Below are 16,165 nucleotides of genomic sequence, written 5' to 3' on the forward strand. Positions count from 1 at the left end.
TTTTTTTTTTTTTTTTTTTGACCAGGGATTGAACTTGGGATCTTGAACTTTTGAGGCAGGAGGCAGAACCACTGAACCACTGAGCTAATCCCTGGCCCCCAGTTGGTTCATTATTCATGGATGCTGTGTTAGTTTCTTGGGGGGAGTAGAGCATATGGCTGGTGCTCAGTGCCCAGGCAGGAGGGTGAAGGTTTTGTACCAGAGTGGCACCTGTTGGTTTTCCCTGAAAAGGACTGCCACTGTCTGGCCTCTAAAGCTAGCCTGGGGAGCCAGATCACTGCTCCAATTGGCCCAATGACAATTCAATGATGTTCCATGGAATGGCTGCAGTCACCTGGCTGGGATGGGCTGACAGGTGTTCTGGGCCCTTCAGCTCATATAGAGGCCCCTCCTCCTAGGTTCTACCACTGGGGTGTTGACCCTCTGGATCTAGGGTGTCCAAGGACAGCATCTTTGGGGCTGGATCTGTGTCTAGCATAGAATCTGGGCTTTTAGATGACATAAAAAGTAGGCCTACTTACAGCTCCCAAGTCAAAAGAGTCTGGCCTCTCAGAATCTTAGCATCTGTTCCCACTGTGACTAAATTCTGTCCCAAGTGGCATCATCAGAGAAGTGCTTACTGTAGGATTCCTGTACTCTGAGCTATGGAAGAGACCAGAAAGGACCCTCATGTTCAGAGGGCAGCATGTAGGAGAGCACTCACATGTCCACTCGTTCCTCAGTCCTGAAGTAGGGACAGAGGGCTGAGAGCTCCCCTCTCCCCAGGGAGGAGCTGCAGTCGGTGCAGCGTGAGCTGGAGGTCCTCTCAGAGCAGTACTCGCAGAAGTGCCTGGAGAATGCTCACCTGGCTCAGGCACTGGAGGCTGAGCGGCAGGCCCTGCGGCAGTGCCAGCGTGAGAACCAGGAGCTCAACGCCCACAACCAGGTGAGCCCAAGGGCAGGTGAATCCACAGTTGGCCATGTGAGGCTGAGCTGGGGCTAAGCCTCACCCTCAATACCCTGAGGGCCTCTGAGCTGTGGAGTGTCTGACAGCTCTTGGTGTGTTGCTAGAAACTTACTACAGGTGACCAAAGAGGCTGCCCTGTACATATCTAACTGTTGGAACCTGGGGTCATTCTTGCTTCAGCCCTTTCTGAGACAAAAGTCTAATGGTTCTGTGAATCTCTCACTCATTGCTTGTAAGGCCTGGGTGCTTACCCCTGAGAGTCAGGATCTCTCTTAGAATCTGCTGCTCAGGAAGTTCAGGTGCATTTGAATCCTGGCTAGCCAGCAGGTTGGGTTAATGACATGGGGTTTGGTATGAGCCCTCTGTGGTGCCTCAGGACAGGGTGTGACATTGCTCAGGTGGACCAGGTCCACCTAACCACTGGAGTCATCTGGAGAGAAGGTCCAGAAAGGGGGTGTGGGGTGGGGGGTGGGTAGGCAGCAGTGTGGCCAAGTCCTGTAGAAACCTAAATGGGACAAACTGAAGCAAGCACATGCTGTTAGTCATAACAGAAAAACATAGGAATTGCGGCGTCCTCACATCACTCTACAGATACTGACAGCCCTGTGTCTACGGGTTCTGCATCTACAGTTTAAACCTACTCAATTGGAAAATATTCACAAAAATAATTTCGTCTACACTGAATATTACACACTCTTTTTCCCATGTCATTATACCCTAAACAATACAGTACAATACTACACGTGGCACTGGCATTATTTTGAGTACGACAGTGATCTAGCGATGACTTAAAGTAAATGGAAGGATATGTGCAGGCTATACACCAGTGCTATGCCACTTGATATAAGGCACTGGACAGTCCATGAAGTTTGGTACCTTCACGGGGTTCTGTAGTACAAGCCTGAGACACTCTGCTCATAGGCTCATAGGCTTAAGTATTGCATAATGTTAGTGGGAAATAATCTTTCTAAGTTGTATTCTGTTTGACTCTGAGACACATATTTTAGGGTGTCTCATATTTTGTTGCTATCTCCCAGGAACTGAATAACCGCCTAGCTGCAGAGATCACACGGTTACGGACACTACTGACCAGAGACGGCGATGGGGAAGCTGCTGGGTCACCCCTCACACAGGGCAAAGACGCCTACGAGCTAGAGGTACTGCCACAAGCCAGGCTTGCCCTCCTCAACTCTGCCACACAGGAGTCCCACGGGAAGCAAGACAAGCCCTTAGATTACAATAACATTGAAGGGACACGACTTGAAGATAGATAGAGGCTGGAGTTGTAGCTGGGTGGAAAAATGCTGGCCTAGTATGTTCAAAATTCTGGGTTGCATCTCCAGCACCACAAAGATATAAAGTGCTAGGAGAAATCCCAAAATTACCCAAGATGATAAGAAAACAAGTTAGCTGCCAGGCAGCCTGAAGTCCACAGGCGGAAGCAGGGAGCCCCTCAAAAGGCCATGGGGATCTTAACCCCATCCCTTCTTCCACCTGCCTGCCAGCCCCAACCCCATTTCTAGCACACCCCAAACACTGAATCTGTAACATTGACCCATTGCTTAGCTATGTGAATTCTGCAGCTGCTCAAGGATTATTACATTACTACTTTTCAGGATCAGAGCAAGTTCATGTATAAAGTGATTCTAGTGTATAAGCTGTCCTTTTTGAAAGGCATATAGATTTCTCCCCATTAGATTAGTTTCATCTTAAAAATGATTCACCAATGAGTACTTTACTGATAAAATAGGAAAAAGCTGAATCAATTTGACCAAAGTGTGTATAGCATTTTCTAAACCTTGATGGCTCCATCTCAGGAGAGCATCAAATTGCCAGTGGCAGCTCATCATGACCCCTAGACTGATGCAGGGGTTCTCAGGACTAGGAAGCATGGTACCAATTTTTCCTCTTCCTTTCTGTTTCTATCTGTAATGTGGAAGTGTTGAGCGTTATTGAAATTATATTTCCAGCTGGACATTGCAAAGGGGCACACAGCTGTTGCTCCCTACTATAGTGGAGGGTGGAGGCTGTTTGATTGCTTTAGTCTGTGCTCCTGAGATGCTGGAGGTTCCTCAACTCCCTAATTTCTCTCCCATTGTAGGTCTTGTTGCGGGTCAAGGAGTCGGAAATACAGTATCTGAAACAGGAGATCAGCTCTCTGAAGGATGAGCTCCAGACAGCACTGAGGGTAAGGGGTAGGCTGTAGGCCCTGTTGCTTCATGCTGGCTGCTCTAGAGTAGATGCTGTGGAAATGGGTGACCCAAAGGCTGGCCATATGGTCCTCATTACATGTGTTTCCTGTGTGGGTTGGTGGGAATGATGGCACCCAGAGGAGGGTCCTGGGTACACTGCAACTCTTGACTTGCCATTCAGATCAGGTCTCACCTATCTCCTCCAGGTGGTTCCTGGGATGATGAAAGGAGGTGATAGAATCCTTGGTAGCCATCTAGTCACTTAGAAAAAAAAAAGGTAGTGGGGGTTATACTAGCTGGAGCCCATAAGGAAAGGTGCTAGGCAAATCAAAGTCACATAGGCAGCTGGCCCTGTATTCCTGTTTGCACTGGGTCCAGAATTCTAGTACCATATACAGTCAGAGAATCTGCCATGCCCATGTCCACAAGCTGTGTTTGTTTTGTATTATGCCACATATTCTTGCCTAAGGCCTGGCCCCGAGCCACAGCCAGTTCTACAGTTCTAAGTACTACAGTTCTAAGGATGGACAGGCCTCCTTCCCTGTTTGTATCTACTGTTTGCTTCTGTCCCATTGTTTCTAGGATAAGAAGTATGCTAGTGACAAGTACAAAGACATTTACACAGAGCTCAGCATCGCCAAGGCCAAGGCAGACTGTGATATCAGCAGGTTGAGAGAGCAGCTGAAAGCAGCTACAGAAGCACTAGGGGAAAAATCCCCTGAGAGCACTACTGTGGCAGGATATGGTAAGTACTTTGGGTGATACTTACAGAGCTTTCTTGGTGTTCTACTCAGAACCAAGGCACCAAGTACCTACTTCTGGCCACAGCTCTGAGGAAAAGCTGCTCTGCACACACACAATATACCTGGCTTTGTTTTTCTGTTTGCCTAAAAATCCCAGCAGCTGGGGGAAAACTCTTGTTAGAAACTTGATCACAGGGTTTTACTATAAAACCTGTTTTGGCCTCTGGTGAAGCAGGAGAGGAAACTTCCACCTCCTTCAGTAAATAGTGGGACTGACCCTTTTTGTTATTGGCTAAAATCATTCAAGTACTCATGAAAGATCACAGGGAGGCTGAGGAGCCATCTTGTCAAGCCCTTTGATTTGATGAATCCAAGACTCCACCTGACTTTCATGTTGACTTTTTTTTCCATGCTGGAGATGGAACCCAGAAACTCAGACCTGCTAGGCAAGCAGTCCACCTCTAAGCTATAAAACCCTAGCCTACCCCCTCCCTTTAAATTTTGAGACAGGATCTTGCTCAGTTTCCCAGGCTGGCCTCAAATTTGCAGTGCACCTGCATCAGCCTCCCAAGTAGCTGGGATTATAGACAGGCATGCACCACCACACTCAGCTCATGTTGACTTTTTAAAAAGACCCACAGGTGTGAGAAAAGCTGTTTAAGCTCCCTAATAGTCAAAATATTCAATTTTCTCTGTCAGCTAAACAAAGAATAGTGGCAGTAGCAGTATTGACACGTACTTGGAGGAAAAGTCTTGCACATTGCTGATGGGAATACAAATTAGCACTCTTTCTGCAGGCACTATGCAGCAAATTTAAAATCATACTACAGACCAACTCTAAAGAGGTAACCACTGTTACCTCTGAGGTAACTTCTGAGGAGAACCGAGGCATCCAGGACAAAGTGAGAAAGGAAAACCTAGAATTATGGGGAAATGTGAATGCTTTTGACCTATCAGATGACTTTGGAAAAAAACAGTTGCATAGAAAGGAGCAAACAGGTTATTAAGCATTCGTATACAAGAGCTGAAAGTAGCATTCCATCATAGGACACACGCTGAGGACTGGAGCTGCAGCACAGCACACACTGGGTTGTGGATGGTCAGCAGTTCTTCAGAAACGCCAGATAGATGTTTTTCTTTTGACATCGAAAAAAATCCATAAACATGTTAAATTAAAAAAAAAAACAAAACATACTTCAGATGGTAGCTCAGTGGTAGAGTACATGTCTAATATGTGCAGGACTTTGGGTTCATCCCTAGAAGCTCAAAAAAAGTTCAACCAAACCCCACATGCATGGGACACAGAGTGTGGTGTGTCCTGTGTGTGTCTGCTCATTGGTGTTGAGGCAGATTGTCAGGGAAGCTTAAAAGATGTAGGATAGGATTTGGTCTCGCCTTGTTTTATGGCAGTCCCCAGTCATCAGGAAGTAGCTGGGAACGAGTGGATTATAGGGCCACTTGGTCTGCTCAGCTGCTGTAGTCCAACAGAGGAGCAAGAGATCTAGCACCCTGCTGAGAGAGCGAGCGCAGTCACACAGTTGAATCCCTGTTGAGGACCACATAGATGTTCCCAAAGCTCTGATGCTTTGCAGTGTTCTGAAAAATACCTGATTATTGGCTTTGAGTTCCCTTAGAGCCACTGAAAGAGATATAAGGCACTACAGTAGGATTTCAGAAGCCTTTAACATTGTCTTGTTCCAAAGAGTTTTGTTTTGTTTTGTTTTGTTTTTCATTTGCGGGTGGCGGGTATTGAGGACCAAACTTGGCCCTTGCGCTTCAGGCGGTGGAGCCAATTCCCCAGCCCCAGAGAGTTTTATAAAGCAAAGAAAATGGATCTTTTTGTTCCTTCAGACATAATGAAATCTAAAAGCAACCCTGACTTTCTGAAGAAAGACAGATCCTGTGTCACCCGGCAACTCAGAAATATTAGGTCCAAGGTGAGTTGGGTCTGGCCTCTGGTGGGTGAGTCTCCAGGACAATGGAGGGGGTGGTGAGAATCAAGGCCGAGGTTAATCCTACCACACAAAGTGACAGAGTCCCTAGGTCCTGCCCCCAGCCCACCCTGCTGGACTGTGAGAGCTGTTGGGTCCTTCACCTCTAAAGCCAGGTTCTCCCTGCCCATTTGTATCAGTCATTGTCTGTATTGTCTTTGCACATCCCTGTTGTAGTATGAACACCACCTGCCTTCCAGAGACCAAGCTGCCTGCTCAATTCCCAGCCACACAGTAGCCAGCTCCCATGCCTCCCCAGAGTGGGTGTGCCTCTCCACAGGCAGGATGAGTACAGGGGGTGTGGCCACCATGTTGCATTTAGGATTGATTGTGTATGTGTCTTATTTTTGCTCTTTCCTCTGACAGTCCGTAATTGAGCAGGTCTCATGGGATAACTGACTCGCACCCGCTTCCCGGTCCCCTGTCGTGTAGGTAAACTGCCTCTTACCACCATCCACCTGCCCGCACACGCAGGATGGCTCTCTGCATGTACTACTCACACCTCCATAGCACATGCCTGTGTTATTTGTTATTTTATTTTAATTCATCCTACTCCAGCAAGCACATAGAAATCCCTGTGAGGTTCTATAATCTGTCCTCAGAGTTGACTGGCACTCTAACCTCTTGAGCTGATCCTTGTCCAGGGCACTCTCCTAGCTTGCTGGGGGCCCTTAGAGCCAGCTCTGTGCAGGCAGGGTGTCATGCATGCTGGGTAATCTGTGCATGGTGATTAGCTCACACCACCCACGCTGAGAAACAAGTCTGTCTTGTCCTCTGTAAAGAGGTAGGTGTGACAGAAACCCGCTGCCCTGGGCCAGCCAAGTCTGACCTCACCAAAGATCTCACCCACTAGTTAGCAAGCCACGCCACCCAGGAGCCTTCCTGAAAAGGGAGCAGGTACCTGCTGCCCTGGTTTCCTTACAACCCTTCTCAGACTCAGTGTCTTCCAGGGCTCTGGGTCAGTCATCCAAAGAACTAGTCAACACATTGTGGTCTGTGCTTGGTTGCTCCAGTCAGGATCTGCCAGCACTTCTTAAAAAAACACACAAAGCTGCCTCACCGTCTCATAAGGAGATTACTGTCCTGGCCAAAAGGGAGGACGTAGCTGCTTATGAATAGGAGGGGATACTGTATCCCTTGAGCATGTGTGGCTGCTGGTACAGCAGGTTTGACTGCTCCTACCTAGTGAAGAGGAGGAGTAGGTCAGGGATGCTGGCCTGCCTTGGATCCTGCTGGCCACAGCACAGGCTTCTGCTGTATACAAACCCACCCACCTTCTAGGGCATCCTGGTGGTCCAGAGATGTTAGCCTGAGGTATTTGCCTTAGGTAGAGTACTAAGAAAATACAAAAGGTTTTTACCTAGTTAAGTTTGGTTTTGCTTACTTACCCTTGTCCCAAGCCACTTACATTCAAATATGATTTAGGCTAGATAGAAAGCAGTTTGGGATTTTTGTCCTTAAACATGAAAAATGTTTTGTTTAGCAAAAGGAAACTTGTTTTTGGTGTGTGGTATTCTCGTTAAAGATCCCATTTACTGAAGCTGAACTCCAGCTGCTATCTGCAGGCCTTTCCTGAGTGCATTTGGAGTTCACTGAGTGAGTTGGGCCTTTGGATCAGTGTAGCAATGCTAAGCCTAGAAATGACAGTCAGGGAGGGAGGCAGTTTCTGCAGAACCTAGAAGCAGCAGTACTGCAGGGGTGCCCAGTTCATGTGAGTTCCTACAGGACATGCAAACAAATAGGGCTGAACAGCAGGGACCTTGGTGATACGGCATTAGTGTGGTGGGCCAGTGGCTGGGAGCCTGTGCACTAGCTGGGAAATTGCTACGCAAAGGTAGGACGAGGAGACCTGAGAGCCAGGAGAGGAGCAAGACCGAAGATCTGGATTGTTAACCAGGGTCTTCTCAGTTATCTTATGTGACAAGATCTTGGTATATACCCTCAGTGTGCAGAACAGTCCTGTGGGCCCCAACAGAAAGATGGGGACTTTACAGGCATCCTTGGGGACACCACAGTATGGGGGCAGGGCTGGAGCTAGCCCGTAGCAGGGTATGTCACCGTGTTTCTGAGGGCATTTGGAGCCTCCCTCCAACCCCTTGAAAAGACATGAATGAAGTTGGCCAGAAACTGAACCTCTCATTGGAGCTTGTTGATAATGTCCTTTCCTGTGTACTGATTAGTGTTGTTTATGTCTGTTGTTTTTATTTCCTTCTTCATACAAAAGGAAAAACAGTCCCAACACCCATAAATCACAGCAGGCTAGTTGCTTTCACAGCAGCACAGCCTTTTGAAGGATCAAAAGCAGAGTATTGTTGTGCCAGGGATTTAGCTCAGTGGTTCCACTGCCTGCCTCACAAGTGCAAAGACCCAAGCTCGATCCCTGGTACCCTGCCAAAAAAATGCAGAGTATTGTCCCCTTGGGGATCTTATGGGAACTCTATGTCTATGGTCTGTGGCTGGGGAAGGGGACAAGCCCAAAAGGCAGTTGGCTGCACCCCAAGCCCCATAAGGAGCAGTCCCTGGGGTAGTCCTGTATTTAGGCTGAGCTACAATCAGAAAGGAGCCAGAGGCTTTAGAGGGAGAGACAGTCCCTGAGGGAAAGGGGAATGCAGGGTCTTTGCCTGCTGTCTGCTCTTCTATCTAGGTAAGCATGGCCTCACCTGAGCTCCCTCAGCCCAGTTCTGCAGGATGGAAGGCAGGGGACCCTGTGGGCCATGCAGGACCTGCTGTAGTTTGGCTGTGTCACATGGGGCCTTCTTTGTGGTACACACAGGGGCAGTCCCAGAAGCCTGGATACCTACAGTTCAAACAGGTCTCAGCAACAGCTGGGTCACTGAAGTCCTGGAGGAAGTTCCCAGCTGGAATGTAGTAGGGGTGGCAGTGCTAAGAACCCACCAGCTGTCCTACAGGAGCAGTTAGTACAGGCCACCTGTCTAGGTGGTGACTAGATGTCTGCCCAGTATCTTATAGGAACCTGGCTGCTGCTGGCACCTAGGCTTAGGCAGAATGACCTTGAGGATACCTTGAAGCCAGTCTGTTTATTCACTCACTCTCACACACACACACACACACACACACACACCTAGGCTTAGGCAGAATGACTTTGAGGATACCTTGAAGCCAGTCTGTTTATTCACACACACACACAGACACACACACACACAGACACACACACACACAGACACACACACACACAGACACACACACACACAGACACACACACACACAGACACACACACACACAGACACACACACACACAGACACACACACACACAGACACACACACACACATAGGCTTAGGCAGAATGACTTTGAGGATACCTTGAAGCCAGTCTGTTTATTCACACACACACACACACACACACACACACACACACACACACACACACACACACCTCCCAGTATGCACAACAGATACTCAGTGCTATGTGAAGCTGTCCCCAGATCTCAGGAAGCACTAGGCTTACGCTGCCCAGCAGGCAGCTGGGCTTTGCAGGTCCCACTTGATGGGGCCCAATGGTCACTTCAGAGTGCAAAGAATTGTGGCTAAAACTGCTAACAGTCCTGTAGATGCAGAGCCAGAGGCCGCCCTCGAGGTGTCCATTTGCTAGTAAAACCTGTGCCTGTCAGCTGTGCTGTAAATGAGCCCCACAGAGTCTCCAGGCCAATCCAGTGCTGACACATACTGCATTGGGAAAGGTGGCAGCTGAGGAACCAGGGCTGGCCATGAGATGGCCAGAATCCATGCATTTCTGGCCTTGAAAAGCAGTGCTTCTTTTGCAGACATGAAGTCTGGGGAAAATCTCTTAATAAGAGTCAAGTGTGAAGTATCCTGTCCCCCAGCTAGTAGAATGTTCACCATCTTGGGATATGAGCAGAGCATCAGTCCTACACCAGTGTGTTCTGATTCTCCAGCATCTAGCGGTCCACTCAGGGATCATTGAAGGGTGTTCATAGCACTAGGGAAGCAGGGCAGTCATCCTGAAGTTGTTTGGGTTCCTAAGCTCAAAGGAACCAGCTACTCACAAATCATATGCAGGAAGAGAGGCATAGCTGGGCAGGCATCTAGTTCTTAGGACTTTTTTGTCCTGGCTGGGTCAGTCTGATCACCACTTGTCTAAAGAGTCCTGAGTCTAGAATTGAGTTACTTAAAACATGCAATCTTATTTCTCTAATTTTTTCCCCTTTTTCATCCAAATAAGTTGCTTTAGGGGGAATCATATTCCAATAACACCATTTCAGAGTGTTTCTTGTCCTAGCATGCCCACTAATCTCCAGAGCCCACCCTCCTCACTCCTCCTCTGCCTCTGCCTCCACCCACCCCCGTGATGGAACCCCATGTCTGCCCCGCCTGGCTCTAACCTTCCTTTCTTTTCTCTGCCCAGAGTCTGAAGGAAGGCCTGACAGTGCAGGAACGGCTGAAGCTCTTTGAATCCAGGGACTTGAAGAAAGACTAGCTGTATCCCGTGCTACTCAACACACCCTTCCTGACTGGTGGCAGCACAACCTGAGCGCAGCTTTTTGTCTGTACCTTTATTTTTATCATTGTTGTTATTATTATTAACTGTAGGTATGGATACATGAGAGACTGGTGTATGGGTTGTCCGCACCATTCCAGCTTCCTTTTGTGTTTGTCACCACTTTCTTCCCATGGTTTTCTGAGATTGGTCAAGCTCCAGCCGTGTGGTGATGCAGCACCTGCCCACATCTGAGTAGAGCCCTTCTCAATATCCACTGCACCCACTGTCAGTATTAAGGCTCAGCAGCCTGTCAATAAGCTAGCCCAGTGTCAGAGTGCAGTGTGGAGGTCTGGCCTATACTCCAGCTCTGCTGCTCACCGGGCACCACCAGGTGGGCACAATCCCTGTTGGTCAGAGAAGAGCCACCTTGATGTTCTGGTTTGACCTGTGCAATGGTGCAGGTGACTTGCCTGCCTGGTTGCTGGAGGAGGCAGCGATCCAGACGGGCGTGCAGCCTATGCACACTGCCTTTTGGCCTGGGAGGAAGACAACATTTTGTATTTGCTACACTAATGCAGCTTAGAACCACGCCCCAGATAATCCTGGCTAACTTTCACAACCTGGAAAATGTGGAAAGCAACCATTCCTATTTTTGTTTGTTTTTTATTAAATCTTGCACAAAACCCCAGATCCCTCTCATTCCTTCCTCCGCTCGTGCCTCCCTGTTCTACAGCAGCCTACTCCTGTCCTCACTGCTGGGATTGGTGACCTGCTACCTGGGTCTTCAGACTGATAGCACAAAAAGGGATGGATTCCCTGAGATAGTCCCCCAAGGGGGGAAATGGTGCTTGTTTTAAAAAACCTTTTGAAAAGAAACTGTCGTGTTGCTCTGCAAACACTGAGAGCAGATCCCTGTGTTAAGTCACGTGGAAGTCCAGAGGATGTCAGAACCTGAGGAGACCAGCCAGCAGTACATGCTTAGGACCGTGCTCAGTCTGAGCTCTGGAAAGTTCCTGTGCAGCAAGTATGTCCAGTGAAGCCTAGTTGAAGTGAACCTGCACAAAGAAGTTTGCTTTCCTAATAATCTAAAAATTTTTTTGGCACTTCCCTAGAATGTTCTGCAGCACTTCTTGAAAATCTCTTGCATTGGGATCTCTATTCTAGTCCTGTAAAAACCATTGGCATAGTAAATGGGAGTGAAGTGGGAGAGTCATAGGTGCCTACCTGGAGGACCCCACTCCATGTCCACTGGTTCCATTGCCAAAGCTTCTACTTTGTGCTAATTCATGAGTTGGTTGGATGGTCTTTGTATACATGGATGCTTTGGGAATAAAAAGGCAGAAATCCCCTTGCTCAGTTGTTAGAGTAGTTCATGAGCAAAATCACCAGGTTGTTTCACCCACCCCAGTGGATAAATAGGAAGGATGAAGGCCCCGAAGTGGCTGTTTGGCAGCTTGCCTAGCACACCCTTCCTGGGATATGCTTGGCCCTACACAGGCTCTGAGCTGCCCCTTGTCATGAGCTTTTGAGTCCTTGCCCACACTGTTGCTCCTTTGCTACTTACTATCCCATGTTTTCAACAGCAAAAACAAATTAAATGTTTTAAAAATCTGCTTTTCAGACACATCCCCCCATGCAGATTGACAGCATTCTGAGAATCAGCCATGACCTTTCTGTGTTGTGCTCAGTGGGAACATGCAGGCAGCTGTTCACTGGAATACCAATGGGACATGCTGTGCCTGGTCTCCAGGTGTTATGATTTCACCTTGTTCTCTGAGGGTCACTGCATTTCCTGCTCTGGCATCATTTCTTTTTGATGCCCTAGGTACCCTCTGGCCCTGCTTCCCTCCCAGGTGCTGCAAGAGGTGGGCTGTATCTGCCTTCAGACTGCACATGGTTTCAATAAAAGCAGGCTGGCCTATAGGGCAAAACAGCATTTTTTTTTCCTTTATCACTTTTCTGTCCCTTGAGACTTTACCTCAGAACTCCTAGGAAATAAACTTGAGTACAGCATTTGGAGGTGAAAGGGAGGGACCAGAGAAACAGCTCAGTGGATACCTGCGCTTCTCTCATCACTATGACTTCTTGGTGAAGGCCCCATATTTGCCATGAGACTTCCTGCCCCACAGCTGATTTGGTGTGTGTTGTCACCAGGAAAATACTGTGAACATGGAGCCAGCAGATTTTGGGTATGCTTTGGCTCTGCTCTAACAAGGGGCTGCTGCACTGCAACTTCCTGGTGTCACCTGCACCTACCAGGTAGTTTTGAGCAGTGTCAGTGGAGTAGCCACTGTTTGGGTTGGAATGAGCCTGAGCTTCTGCTGGTGGGTTCTTTTCTCCAGCTGGAGTGAACCGTGCAAGAAAGAGGATAAAGACATTCTTCCTGGGCCACCAAATGTGTTTCAGGAGCAAAAGCTGCCTGATGGCCACACTGCTACAGATGCAGGCACATGCAATGCACAAAGAGGAATAAAACAGGAAAAGGAGCTGGTTTGTGGGCTGGTACATTATTAAGGTCAGATGTGGGACAGCTATAGGTGTCAGGGTCTGTGCATAGTGCTGTATTGGTTACTGGGAGCCTTAGGCCATACCTGTGCAAAAGATGCAAGCTTCTCCCTCTTTGTAGGAAAATGTTAAAATGGATGTACACCGTTTTTATTATTTTCTTATAAATACTCATTGTATTTAGCAAGCCAGGCTAAACATTAAAGGGGAAACCATTTGACAACTTTTAGTATGAACATCTGTGCAAGTGGCATTATCTGCACACCCATGCATGCACACAAAGCCATTTTCGGCTGGTCAGATTGTTAGCATGTGTGATGCCCAGTACTCAGCAGGTGGCCATGGACACTTGGATGGTACCAGCTGCAGCCATCCAGATACGCATGTGTCTCAGGCAGGTTAGAGCCCAAAGCTGGCTGTGGGGAGTCTGGAAGGGGCCTGGGCTTAGATGAGTGTATATCCTGGGAGGCTGGGGAGTAAGTCAGGAGTATGTAGGTTTATCAGGCAAGTGCTAAAGTCAGAGTAGAGACTCTCTCAGATTCAGCAAGCATAAAGGCAGAAGAGCACCAGATAAAGGCCCACACATTGGACGGGAAGCAGCAGACAGAATCTGCTCATACCGTTGCCTTGGGTGGGTCCAGTGGCTCACTCACTGATCAACAGATCCTGCAGGCCAGACTGAGGAAGAGGGAGAAGTTCAGTTTTTAAAAGAATGCAGTTGTAAACCTCAGAGCATCCCCAAAAGAAATTCTGGGAGGACCAGGAAGCAAAATTGGCGGCTTGAAAGCCGTTAAGGTATGTCTGTATTGCCGTTCACTTCCCCACACAGAGCACTCACTCTTACCCACATGGAAGTGTGCTGGGAATTGAATAAGGTCTTTTTCATCACTAATGCCTGGCTCTAAGAGAGGTAGGTGGGTACCACACAGCCTGCTGCATCTGTCAGGCCCTAGACCAGGGCCACCTACATTGGTTGGTGTGTGCAGGGTTCCAACAGTGTGTCTACCACACCAAGAAGCAGGTTTGCCCTGGCTTCCAACTATCCCTAGGTTCCCAAATACCAGGGCTACATGAGCAGCCTGATGTCGGGAACGGGGTACAGAGAGTGTTCAGTGTCCCCATTCCTGCACCACTGAGCATCCAGCAGGGATCACTGTGCACCTTCCAGCAAGCAATACTTAACACAGGAAGAGCCAGCTAGAAGGGAGGCACAGTAACTCTTCAGGCAAGCTCTTCAGCTGGAAGAGGGGTCAAGCCAACATAAGAAATGCATCCATACCTCTACCACCCACCTCTTGCATCTTCTAGGAGTCTCAGGTGTGGTTTTCTGCAAAGGAAGTGATTGCCTTCTCAGTTCCTTCTGACCAGAGCAGGAGAGTCAGTAACAAACCAGTGGCTCAGAGACAGGACAAGCTGCCAGCCGTCTGAGCACACAGAGGGTCGGGTCCTTGGGTGCTCAGAACAGTGTGGCTGCTTTAATTTCTTCAAAATTCCCTGTATATTACTCAGAACAAGCAGTGTAAATATTACTACAACTGACTGTACTTTCATGAAGTTTTGTGGGTTTTTTAAAACTTACATCGGGGAAGCCACCTTTGAGTACACACTGAACTCTACCCAGCATCCTAAGTACATGACTTTTTAATAATGTGTATCTTTTTAAAAGCCTTGGTCATATAACAGATGGTTTTAAAGAATGTGTAGTACCTAAAACAGTAATAGTCCCACATCTACAGCTTTGCATTGAAAGTATTCTATAACCCCATCTCAGTGGAGCCATTCAGAGTCCTCAAGGAAAAGCAGGAAAGTGAGGATGGCTATAACTATGTCTCAATCAGTCTATTCTGCACAATGATTCCAGGCCTTTTGTTGTGGAGAGGTGTGGCTGAAGTTACATTCTACTGTCAGGTCCAAATCCTTGGTTTCTACAGCTTTTGGGGAGTTCAGGGCTGTGTTCAGAGCTATCTAGTATTGTGTAACACTCCACAGAGAACGCCACGTATTTTAGCAATTTCTGATTCTGTGAAATAGGTGAGGAAACATTTAGTCACAGAAGAGTTAAGGATTGGACAATCCAGTACTTCAGGATGAACGGGAGGACCCTTGTGTTCTGTGGATGTGGCAGTGAGCTGAGGTTGCAGGTTCTGTGGTGGAGCATGCAGCTCAGATTCCCCATAAAGAAATGAAGTTTGGGGAAATATAGCTATCATTAGATACGGACAGCCCCCTGCAGCCTGTCATGGTCAACATGCCCTTGGCTCTTTATCCCTTTAGAAGTTAGTTATCACATATTTAGTTTTATTTTAGCTAAGATAGATTATAAAGAACACTAAATTCACTATTGTGTTATGTTTATTACAAAACTTCAAATAAAATGGGTTTAAAGGATTTTAGGATTTACCTTTAGTATTAATGACAGATCTACTGATTTAATGTTAGGATTCAAAAACCAGTTAAGTGATAATTAACTCATGTGGTTTTCCTAAGGTAATATTTATGAAATGTAAAGTATCCAAGTGGCCCTACGACAGTTAGAGTCCTCAATAATCTTTCTCACAAATACACCATCCTAACAGGGTGACTCTCAGTTCAGATGTCAAAGACAAACACTGCCAAACTGCTTGGGAAGCTGGTCCATGAACAAAGGTGTATAGGTGACTTTTGTCTGCTGCAAAAGTCTGAAAAGAATCCAGAGAACCACTACCACCATAGCTAATCATTTCAGCAGTCACATGATAAACATTCAAAGAATAAGTGTATGTCATTTAACTACTATTTAATTCTGTTTTAATGCTAAATGATCATGCTCATCAGACTCAAAACTATGCGCAGTAGAAACCTGAGGCCTAATGAACCAGGTAGATCATATGTCCTGCTTCCCCAGGGTCAGCTGAGGTCTTAGATCTGAATCTGAAAGGCCAGAGCAGTCACCTTCCACCAGACACAGCCCTCTGAACTAAGTACCTCACCCCACACACACACAATTTGACTTTATGGTTCAGACTGAGGCGCTTTTTTTCTTACAAAGTTTGTGATTGAGTATTCATTATAATTGAAGTGTTACTTTGTCAAAATATTTATTCGTGTGACATGCTAGATGCCCATGGATGTAGCTGACTTTTTATTTTGTAAATATTACCTAACTTTACATGAAGTACATCACAATAAACTATTTTTGCATCCTCCTTTGCATGCTGTGTAACAAAGTGTTGATTCATGGAGAGGCATATGCAAAACGTGTTTAGATCACAAGTCAAATTAGCAGCCTGGCAATCGAGTGAGCTGGTTTTCTCTCTCTCTCTCTCTCTCTCTCTCTCTCTCTCTTTC

At 47.3% G+C, this 16,165-nt stretch overlaps 1 protein-coding gene across 1 annotated transcript in view; it reads left to right on the forward strand.

Moving 5' to 3' along the window:
* Positions 1–13,551, forward strand: part of Mprip (myosin phosphatase Rho interacting protein) — a 215,543-nt gene extending 201,992 nt beyond the window's left edge. The window contains exons 19-24 of the mRNA XM_010637397.3: positions 766–925; positions 1,984–2,103; positions 3,048–3,134; positions 3,721–3,883; positions 5,733–5,818; positions 10,259–13,551. Coding sequence (XP_010635699.2) covers positions 766–925; positions 1,984–2,103; positions 3,048–3,134; positions 3,721–3,883; positions 5,733–5,818; positions 10,259–10,330 — 688 coding nt within the window. The 3' untranslated portion in view covers positions 10,331–13,551. The remainder of the gene's footprint in view (positions 1–765; positions 926–1,983; positions 2,104–3,047; positions 3,135–3,720; positions 3,884–5,732; positions 5,819–10,258) is intronic.
* The last annotated feature ends 2,614 nt before the right edge of the window (positions 13,552–16,165 follow it).

Source organism: Fukomys damarensis, unplaced genomic scaffold (genome assembly GCF_012274545.1).
Source record: "Fukomys damarensis isolate Sample0158 unplaced genomic scaffold, DMR_v1.0_HiC HiC_scaffold_23, whole genome shotgun sequence".
NCBI classification, from domain to species: Eukaryota; Metazoa; Chordata; class Mammalia; order Rodentia; family Bathyergidae; genus Fukomys; species Fukomys damarensis.